Consider the following 10,878-nt stretch of genomic DNA (forward strand, 5'->3'; position numbering starts at 1 on the left):
TCGTTTGTGAGAAGATCTTTGAAATTTGAAAGTATTATTTAGGAACTAAATATAAGGTATCCTATGTGGGATTTCGGAATTATAAGAGTGTAAACCAGGTCTACCCAGTAAGGCACTTGTAAAAGCAGGCCCATGTGGTGTGCTGAAAAACCGGGCGACATACTAGCACTTTAGAAAGCATTTAACTGAATACATTTCACAGCTGAATGTTATAGCACACCTTTCCAATATGCTAATAGAAGCATTAGAAGGGGATGTTACAGTCGTCTACTGTAATGCCATTGCTGGTAAGCATTGAATGAGAGTGAAAATACTGCTGATACTGACACAATTCGCTATTATGTAGCTAGCTAGCAATCAACTATGCTAGTTAACTACCGGTATATCAGAGAACAGCTAACGTTAGCTAGTTATCGCATACTAGTATGAAGTGTTATTTAATTCATATTGTTAATATAATCATTGTAGCTAGCTAACGTTACTGTCTATGAAAATCGTTACGCTAAGTAGCTAAATGACTAAGAGGGACATAATTTATGTTGTGTTTCCTGTTGCTGAATCTTAGTTTTGAATGCTGCACAGATTTGTTCATATACTGTAGCCCCACATAGCTAGCTATAACACTTACCATGGCAATGTTTTGTTCATTTGTGGACATTTAGTGATACTTAAAAAAAAAAATGAGGACAACTCAACTTATTAAAGGATATTTGACAGTCCTAGCTTACACTTACTCATACAAAATGTATGTTTTGTTAACAAGGGAATTTAAGTTGTTTTGGTAGGTTGCAGAATGTTATTCTCAGAGAGAGAATGCAGCCAGATGGAGGGGATAATGGTTGCCCTCCTCTCCCTCAGCCTCAGTGCAGATCGAGGTGGAACCTGTTGGTCGGTGGTTCGAGGCCTTTCTGAAGAGGAGGAACAGGAATGTATCGGCCTCCTTCCAGGAGCTTGAGGAAGAGGAGGAGCTGTCTGAGGAATCTGAGGATGAAGAGCTGCAGCTGGAGGATTTCCCCCTGCTGAGAACACTGGACCCCAAAGACTGGAAGGTAGTCAGGTGTATTCATTTTGCAGATTCTATTGAAAATAATTGATTAAACTGAAACATACCTGAATTTGTCCAATCGAAACACTCATTTGCAACTGTTGGACTAATAATTACACCCTAGATCAGCTAGATGAATGCAAGAAGTGTGCAAGGCGGTATTAAATGGGTCACTCTTCGTTACTAAAATTTTTCTCTTGACCTGTTGTAGCAACCTCATTATGGGTATGGGGGAAATTGTTGTATCGTGTAGTAGCCTAAACCTATTGACGTTATATTGAGCTGGGTGAATGGAATATGAATGGCACTCATCCAATATGCTGTAATAGAAATAAGGCCATGCTCATAAAACAAATCGTCCTCCCTCATCTTAAACAGCACCGACTGCCACTGAGTTAGACGTTATGTCAGTGGGACCTCCCTTCAGAACCATTAGGAACACTGTGTATTGAATTCTACTTTTGGGAGTACGTAGTAAAGGATGTCTTCCTCCTTGGCGTTTCTCTTTTCAGAATCAAGATCACTATGCTGTCCTTGGACTGGCTCATATGAGGTACAAGGCGACACAGAAACAAATCAAAGCTGCCCGTGAGTATTTCCATGTGTGCTGTTGTCTTCTGAACCACATTATATTTGTTGACCATAAGGTTTCTCTGACATTACTTCGAGTTCATTAGAATAGCAGCTTGTTTTACCGCAGTATATTAAGTGTAATGTTTTTCAACAGACAAGGCAATGGTGTTGAAGCATCACCCTGACAAAAGGAAAGCTGCGGGAGAGCTGATTGTAGAAGGAGACGGTGACTACTTCACCTGTATAACTAAAGGTAAGGACATTTTAAAAACATTGTCAGCACTGCCATAATCATGGTTTATTCAAATCTTGCAGGGATCACATGCACATCCTAAAAAAAGTAAGTCCCTTTGGATAACTGTCTTTATATAGGTGTTATACCTCACAGTACTCCCTCTGTATACAAATACAATGATTATAGTATGAAATATAGTATTGTTTTACCAGAAGGTTGCTGGCATCAATATCTTAGGTGCCACCTACTACCAATGTTCCCTTGAGTAACAAACTCAACCCCCTAAACTGCTCATTGGGCACTGCAGCTGCCCTCTGCTCCAGCCGAATGTGTGTTTGTGTGTGTATATCGGGAGGGATGGTGTTGGATAAAAGCAAAAGCCTGATATCTATCTGGTGGACTAATAAAGTAGATGTTATCTCTTGAGGCTAAACATTCTGTTTCAGCTCCTATTAACAATAATATTTTGTGTTTTTATCTCATACCAGCTATAGAGATTCTGTCAGATCCTGTGAAGCGAAGAGCATTTGACAGTGTAGATCCTACCTTTGACAACGCTGTGCCTTCAAAGGGCGAAGGCAAAGATAACTTCTTTGAGGCGTATGCTCCCGTTTTTGAGAGAAATGCCCGGTGGTCTTCTAAAAAACACGTTCCCAGACTTGGCACTATGGATTCCTCTTTTGAGGATGTGGATAATTTTTATTCTGTTTGGTAAGTAAGACCATCACTGGCCATCAGCATTGGTCATTGTGTGGAAAATTCCTTTGAGTTTAAACTTTGAACTACAAGGGAATTACTGCTCTTTCAGACAAAGAATTCTGAATATGGAACTTATTTCAGACATGCAATACACCGCAACTTCTCACAATGATTTGATATTTCTTGTTCATTTATTTGAATTGTGAATTTGTTTTCCATTCACAATCTCAATCAAGGTACAACTTTGACTCATGGAGAGAGTTTTCTTATTTGGATGAAGAGGAAAAGGACAAGGCAGAATGGTAAGTAATATCAGAACATGGTGGGTAATATCAAAACAATCCACTGTCATATATTTATGTATTGTAGATGTTTTATTGTCACCAGGTACAGTAGAATGTGTTGCTTTACAGGGTTAGCCATAGTACGGTGCCCCCCTGGAGCAAATTAGGGTTAAGTGCCTTGCTCAAGTGCACATCAACCTATTTTTTTTTTCTTTTTTTTCTTCAAATAGATCAGGGATTCGAACCAGGGACCTTTCAGTTACTGGCCCCGAGCTCTAACCGCTAGGCTGCCTGTGTCTTCCATTCTCAGTAGTGTCTGATTTGTATGCTTTCATCTGTTGAATTCAGTCGTGATGAGAGGAGATGGATTGAAAAGCAGAATCGTGCAGCCAGAGCCACCAGGAAGAAGGAAGAGATGAATAGACTACGGACGCTTGTTGGTAAGGCCCACTAGACATGCATACCTGTTCTTACATGAACAATAGAAAATGACTAACTCAACTGAAATACCTGGCAGATGGGTTCATGGAATGACACTGTTTGGGTGCGTTTCTGTTGAAAGACACGGCCTACAGCCTTGATCCCAGGATAAAGAAATTCAAAGATGATGAGAAGGCCAGAAAGGAGAATGAGAAGAAGGCCAAAGCAGACGCCAAGAGGAAAGAGCAGGAAGAGAAGGAGCGGGTCAGTCCGACACATTAGAACATGTATTTTGTTTTATTCTTGCCTCTCCTTTGTGTCCAGATTGTTTCTGCGTAGACTTCAATGCGTTTGTGACTGTGTTGGTATCAGGCTCGGCAGGCAGAGCTGGATGCTGCACGGCTGGCCAAAGAGAAGGAGGAAGAGGAGGCCAAACTGGTTGCCCAGCAGGCCAAGAAGGAGAAGGAGATCCAAAAGAAGGCCATCAAGAAAGAGAGGCAGAAACTGAGGACAACTTGCAAGGTGCTGCTTGAATGGGGTGGCCTCTCTCCAGGGAATTAATGAACATTTGTTGATTAGTGGGCAAGATTGTAATGCTGTTAAAGGTACCCCAACTCATCTTAGTATTTTCCTGTCCTCTTGTTTTGTTTTCCCCTGAAGAACTGGAATTACTTTGGTGACAATGAATCTGATAGTGTGAAAATGATGGAAGATGTGGAGAAACTTTGTGACCGTTTGGAGCTTGTGAGGTAAAGGATATTAATTTAAATTTGCCTTATTGGTAATACGTTATACAAATCTGCAGTTGAACTCAATACAGTGGGAATCACTTTCTTTCTCCAGTCTGCAATCCCTGAATGAAGGATTGGCATTGGGTTCAAAGGAGGAGGGCAAGGTAGCGGTGGAGAAGCAGGTAGAGAGCACCACATGATGACTGGGTGTAAATATGGTACACAGCTTCCATCTGTACCACTGACATTGTTTTGTATGTCCAGGTGCAGGAGGTGAATGCCCAGCTGCAAAAGGAGAAGGATGCGGAGGTGCAGGCCAGGCAAGCTGTCCGTACTACCGTACAGGCCAGCGGAGGGGGCGGGGGCGGAGGAAAGGGCTGGAATGAGGAAGAGCTCCCGCTGCTCATCAAAGCAGTCAACCTGTTCCCTGCTGGAACCAACGCCAGGTACCCTCCCAGGGCTGTGTTCAACAGGGCACAATGTTGAAGTAGAAATAATGAGCCTAAAAATACATATAATGAACTTGCCTCTTGCATGTAGAATAAGGAATCCACTCTATTCATGACATTTCTGTATTGACATGTTTTTATTGATACTGTTCATAGGAAACACACTTTCATTTGAACAATGGTACAAGTTCAATATTCATGACATTTCTATCTGCAATGTTTGCCTAATGAACTTGGCTGTGTTCTGTCCATGAAGCGGAACATTCCACTGCTGGTGTAGATGGCCTTGCCGATTTCATGCTTTTACTTTAAGTGATTAATCTTTCGTTGTTTCTATCCTGTAGATGGGAAGTCATTGCCAACTACATGAACTTGCACTCCACCAGTGGCATCAAAAGGACAGCCAAAGATGTTATCAACAAAGCCAAGAACTTACAAAAGCTTGGTGAGCAACTGTCATGTCAGCAGATGTAGGAGCCGTTGTCAGTGTAATTCTCTGCAAAACACATTTGAAACTTTGCTACTTTTTCAGAACCCGGGCAGAAAGATGAGATTAACAAGAAGGCCTTTGAGAAGTTTAACAAAGAGCATGCAGCCGTGCCCCAGACAGTGGACAACGCAGTGCCCTCTGAGAGATTTGATGGTGAGTGGTCATTCAGTAGTTAATTTTTGCTTGCACAAAAGCACATTGGATTTATACCCATGACTGAAAGTACTTTGTCACCGACTCCATACTTCCGACACTTGAGGATCTGATTAAGTAATATGGGGGGGGGGCGTAGTAGTGACTACGGGTTTACGGGTTATTTCTGGATATGTTTCCTAGTGTTAGCCATTCACTGTCATCTTCAATTCTCACTGCTTCAGGTGCTGAAGCCAACACTGCATCCTGGACCACTGAGGAGCAGAAGCTTCTAGAGCAGGCCTTGAAGACCTACCCAGTCAGCACCCCAGAGAGGTGGGAGAAGATTGCTGCAGCTGTGCCCGGACGTACCAAGAAGGACTGTATGAAGAGATATAAGGTAAGCTGGACCTTATCGTTAATCCTTCGGTTTGTGGTTTCAATCCCTGTTTGTATGTACAATTTAGATGACATGTCGAAGCTGTAGCATTCTAAATCTGATCACGTTTAGGCTGCACCTTTTAAAGGCAATGTTTATGGAGCCCAAATTCACGGTAAATGCTGCATAGCGCACATGTCGACTCAATGGGAAGTGACCTTTTAAAAGGGCTCTACTGCTGATCAGATTGAATGCCTGTCTAAAGCTAGTTCTCTCCTCTACAGGAACTGGTGGAAATGGTCAAAGCCAAGAAGGCCGCCCAGGAACAAGTTGGCAGTAAAAGCAGAAAATGACAAGACAAACAGCCCCATGTTCTTCTTTTAACGTTATTGTGTTGGTCTTTATTTTATAATAAAATTCAAAGAAACCACAACTTAAACTCTGTTTGTAAAAGTTGATATGTTTATATATTGTACAGTTGGCTGCTCGCTGTTAACTTTCCTAAGTATCTAAAGAGAGCACCAATTCTCAGGTTCTCATCCAGTACATCCCACTGCGAATTCGGTTGTAGTCTGGGAGCTGCTCAATTGGTCCTGAAAAAGAGGGAAATGTACTGAATGCTCTTTATACCACACCAGTTTTGTAAGTAGTCATATCATCAACAGTTCAATTCCACTGTTTTGCCCTAGCAGCACAGGTAAGGTCTTGACTGAGTGCAATATTGTATGTATTGTTTTGGCAATGAATGAAGTGTGTATATTTGTAGCTGAAATTGCATAACTTTGTTTGACGACCCCTAATAGCCTTAATTTGGAAGGGGGGGAATGCCAGTAAACAGAATGAATTAGAATCTGTTCAATAACAATAGAAATCACAACGTACCGACTGCTGCGATGGCAGGCGATTTGTCATAGATGTATTTTGTACACACGTCCTTGATGGTCTTTGCATCTATGGCCTTCGAGGGACATAAAAAATATTTCAAATAAAGACACTGCAATTTCCCAACACAGTCCACAAGTGTCTTTGCTATGTTAATCACAGCTTACATTTGGGGTCGAAACCTTCCTTTACTCACATCAATTCTGGCCTCCAGTTCATGCAGAGGGATCCTACGGCTGTAACAAAGCATCTGTCTGCCGATGTCCTCACAGATGGGGGTGGATCCTAGAAAAAAGGTCCATTTGATTTTACGATCATTGGCAGGGTTGGCTAAATACCTCCCATATAAATTGAAATGTCAATGTGTCTGCAGATAACTGGGTACCCCTGAAAGTCCATTGGTAATTCAAACCCTAATCACGTGGTCTTACCGTCAAGATGCAAAAGCATGTTTGTCTTGAGGAGGTTCTTGGTAATTCAAACCCTAATCACGTGGTCTTACCATCAAGATGCAAAAGCATGTTTGTCTTGAGGAGGTTCTTGGCTCTTGCAACTTCGCTCTCAGTAACGCTAGTGCAGAGTGACATCCTGAGGTGAACAAAAGTAAATGTCAGTCATTTATTGGACAGAAGTCATAGTATGAACTGAGCGGCAACCCCCTTTCACACTACCGTGCTGACCCAAACTATGCTGGGTCAGATTTTCTTCACATTGTCCTTTTCAACCCTGTTCCAGCATAACCAGGTCAGCTTGGTTTGACTGCCCACTCAGGTGACAGCTGTGCTCACCATTCCAGCTGGGCGAAGTGCATCATCTCGTTGATGGTGCCAGGCTCACACACCATGTAGAGTCCCCACAGGCCTGTGTCGGTGTAACAGGTGTTGAAAGACTGGAAGCTGTGGCACAAGTTGCCCTGGCATGCCATCTGTGCCAGCTTGCTGGAGAGATTCTGGCAAAGGTCAATACACAGATTGTAAGAGGAGGAATCGATCTGGAAGGAGTCCCGGTGCCTGGGAACATGAATGAGAACTTACCACACCCCCACCAAAGGAGCGGTCCCAGTTGCCAATGAGTGTGTTTGCCACCATAAGGGGAATGGTATCGGGGTGCGACCAGCCCACTGCTTCCACAGCAATGGCAATGTGTGCCAGGGGCATCTTGTCATCACGAACTCGGATCTATCCAACAATGAAATCAAATTGTCCAATATACAAGGGGAAATTCCACAGTAAGTGACTCATTTCACAAACAAAAACCAACTACTGAAAAGTTAAACAAACCATAACTATATGCACAAGGACTACTTTGAACATTTAACAAAAGCACTGTTCAAGTAAGAGAATGACGGTTTGCCATTTGCTGTCATTTTGTTACCAAACGTTGCATCTGCACTGTTCAAGTAAATGTGTTTTTGTAAACATTTGTGCATAGTTTGAAATACATTTTAAAGTGAAATCTGAGTGTCACTCTTACCATGGAATTGCCCATGGGGAGCAAGTTTGCCTGTTGGAGATAAACATTAAGGGCCTTCAATCTCACCTCACTTCCAGTAAAGTCACATTGTGGGAAAGTTGGCGCCTCTCCCTTGTATCTGGCAGGAAGATTCCCAAAGTGGTACTTGGCCAAATCTATCAATTCATTGTGTGAAACCCCTGTTCAAAAGACAACGTTAGAATCATTGGAAGATATTTTGTGCTATTTGTCAATGACAGTGTACATTGTGTAATTTTGACCAATTGTGTAGGCAATGCCTACTAATTGGTTGATGTCATTGGAAACATCTTTATTACTACAAAACATAAGCATGCCATTTTCACAAATGTTGGCATGGTGCTCTTTAAGAGAACCTACCCCCAGCAGCAGCCAACACTATTCTCGGTCCTTTGTAGTGAGTCGTGATGTATTCAACAAGGTCTCCTCTGTTTATTGTTCTATAAACACAGACAGCAGAAATGTCACTGCATATCCTGTGGTTTCTATGAAGCAAACTGGTCTGAGGTGACAGTTAAGTAGTTGACAGGAATAACCAAGTCTAGGGGTGTATTAGTCAGGAGTGAGCAATTCACAACATCGCAGATATAAAGGGAATGAATACAGTTAACCGGATGCCCTGTTCTGTAGTACATTTCTTTGTTAACATTGTTCTCTTGTGAGTTGGTTTATGTTCATTAGGCACAAAACGGAAGAAAACAGACTGTATCCGAGTGGGACTAGGCTTCCTGGTCCAATAAGGAATGCAGATTATTATTTTTTTGGTTACAAAACATTTCCCATTCTGTGCTGTAATGAACCCAGGCCCCAGCTGAGGCAGTTGAGAGTCCTACTTGATGTTCTCCGTAGGGCCCAGGATGGTTCTGCCCAGGGCTGTGGCTTGATAAGCTGTGGCGTGGAGGTAATCAAACACCACTTCCTGCAGGTTGGTCTCTACTTCCTGCATCTCTCGGAGGATGACCCCTCGCTCTCGCTCGATCTCTGCTCCCCCCAATGTGCTGTTCTGGATGATGTCTGCCAGGATCTCTACCGCTGGAGAACAAGGGAGGGGGAGCATTATAAATGGTCTCCGCCACACCGAAGATTCTTCATTTCTTATAGCAAAATGTCCACTATCCATCTGTGGCCACACACAGTTCAGTGACAAGACAGTGGAGCAAATCTCTTTACAGTCAGTGGTCATACCTCTGGGAAGGTCCTTTGTGAATGCTTTGGCATAATACACAGTCTGCTCCCTCGAGGTGTAAGCATTCAGATGGGCCCCCATATTTTCAATCTCCAGCTCCAGGTCAAGCTGGGAGCGCTTCCTTGTACCCTGCCAGACGCACATCACAGATGAACAGACATGTCAAACGGCAACAAATATGGTCATGGACATTGGTTGCGATTTGCAGTGGTTGTCATCTAACCTTGAAAGCCATGTGTTCCAAGAAATGAGCAGTGCCATTGTTCCTCTCATTCTCATAACGACTCCCTGCATCTATCCAGAGACCAACCTGCAAGGCACCAATTGATGACATCCGACTTCAGCACACATATAGTAGACAGATTGTACTTAACAGTGGGAGGGTCTCTGTTACTCACTGTGCAAGTCGAAAGACCGGAATCCTCAGATGCAACACGTAGTCCATTTTCTAAGGTGGTAACCTTGGTTTCAGGGACATTTAACATCACTTGGTTGGCGGCCTGCGTAGCCAATAGTCTGTGTGAACCAACAATGGACTGCAATGAGAAGGGTGGAAGTGAGTACTATTAGCGACTAACGGTACTAGCTAGCTACAGAAGAACGTTGATAGCATTTGCAAGTTTTACTTGGCTGGGCATTACAGTTTATTCTAGTGTAGACTATAAAAACAATATCTAGATAATGCTACTGGTTTGAAGTAAGTTGTATGATCATTTCACACGCAGAGTCAATTATCACTAGAAGGAATTTTTCTACTTCATCAAAGCTTCAGGACCTGCAGAACACAGGCAATATCCCTGGATATCCCTCTGCATTAGCTACTATAGTTAGCTAAGTATCTGTTATTGATAATTCTACCAAGGTTTGCAGGCTAAAATTGTCACCCTTCTGGATATCGAGACTTACCCTGGTTAAGACATTAGTCTTCAATAAATTCCGTTTTACAAGATATCTCCCAGCGGAGGTAAGGCGATGTAAGGACGTCGCCATGTTGATTATTTGTGACATGGCTATTGCGCAAGTGCGATTATTCAGTGAGCTGCCGTAATGAGCATGTAACACGCCCACCAGCATTTGCCATGTCATTATGATTTGTAAAATGTCATATTCATAAATATACATTTACAAATGTAGCTATAATTGTAAATGTATTAATAGAAAACAATTGTTTATAATCTTTAAGAATGAAATTGTACAATACTTGAAAACCATTTCCCCCTCTGGGTAATAAGAAAGCTGTGTAGACCGTGAATGTATGTAACTTTTTCAAAGGTTTTGGTTTGAATGTACTTAATTATCATAATGCTTTTACTATTCTCTCCCCTGGTAATTATGTTCTAAATTTTTCATATACTCTTTGTTTATTTAGTCTGTCTATTTCCTGTGTGCTTGAAATTGATTCATAAAAATAATTTCAAATAATATAGCTGCAAGCAGCAATGAACGGGGTTCACAGGATGACAGTCAGGACACACTATCAGTTAGATAACAAAGCAAGCACTCTATCATGTAGAAATCTTCCTTTATGTGCAATCAATTCAAAAGGAAAGCATGAAGCACCAGTGACTCAGTCTATAAAAAAAGTGCTAAACTACAGGACTGTTTTGCTAGCACAGACTGGAATATGTTGAAGGATTCTTACGATGGCATTGAGGAGTACACCAAATCAGTCACTGGCTTCATCAATAAGTGCTTCAATGACGTCGTCCCCACAGTGACTGTGCGTACATATCCAACCAAAAGCCATGGATTACAGAGTGGGACTCTAACCCGGAAGCTTATAAGAAATCTCACTATGCCCTCCAACGAACCATCAAACAGGCAAAGTGTCAATACAGGGCTAAGACCGAATTGTATTACACCGGCTCCGACGCACGTCGGA

At 42.3% G+C, this 10,878-nt stretch overlaps 2 protein-coding genes across 3 annotated transcripts; one reads left to right on the top strand and one right to left on the bottom strand.

The window, feature by feature from the left end:
• The first annotated feature begins 85 nt into the window (after window positions 1-85).
• On the top strand, window positions 86-6,449 carry dnajc2 (DnaJ (Hsp40) homolog, subfamily C, member 2). 2 transcript variants are annotated; one of them, XM_042316059.1, is made up of 16 exons: window positions 88-287; window positions 859-1,049; window positions 1,558-1,633; window positions 1,773-1,871; window positions 2,342-2,564; window positions 2,789-2,854; window positions 3,185-3,276; window positions 3,399-3,520; window positions 3,629-3,778; window positions 3,917-4,005; window positions 4,100-4,169; window positions 4,252-4,433; window positions 4,781-4,881; window positions 4,969-5,079; window positions 5,304-5,458; window positions 5,722-6,449. In XM_042316059.1, exons 1-16 carry the CDS (start codon window positions 230-232, stop codon window positions 5,788-5,790), a joined length of 1,854 nt encoding a protein of 617 aa, XP_042171993.1. In that variant the 5' UTR covers window positions 88-229; the 3' UTR covers window positions 5,791-6,449. The 2 variants fall into 2 exon arrangements, with proteins under 2 accessions (XP_042171992.1, XP_042171993.1); XM_042316058.1 differs by having other exon boundaries at window positions 86-287; window positions 5,304-5,774.
• pmpcb (peptidase, mitochondrial processing subunit beta) lies at window positions 5,804-10,052 on the bottom strand. Its single transcript, XM_042316060.1, has 13 exons — window positions 9,903-10,052; window positions 9,395-9,532; window positions 9,220-9,306; window positions 8,996-9,125; window positions 8,644-8,842; window positions 8,171-8,250; window positions 7,859-7,971; window positions 7,354-7,497; window positions 7,108-7,268; window positions 6,822-6,907; window positions 6,516-6,604; window positions 6,320-6,395; window positions 5,804-6,030 (listed from the first exon to the last, which is right to left on the bottom strand). The coding sequence occupies exons 1-13, from the start codon at window positions 10,002-10,004 to the stop codon at window positions 5,966-5,968; spliced, it is 1,470 nt and encodes a 489-aa protein (XP_042171994.1). The 5' UTR covers window positions 10,005-10,052; the 3' UTR covers window positions 5,804-5,965.
• Window positions 10,053-10,878: the final 826 nt, after the last annotated feature.

This window comes from Oncorhynchus tshawytscha, unplaced genomic scaffold, assembly GCF_018296145.1.
Source record: "Oncorhynchus tshawytscha isolate Ot180627B unplaced genomic scaffold, Otsh_v2.0 Un_contig_5464_pilon_pilon, whole genome shotgun sequence".
Taxonomy (NCBI): Eukaryota; Metazoa; Chordata; class Actinopteri; order Salmoniformes; family Salmonidae; genus Oncorhynchus; species Oncorhynchus tshawytscha.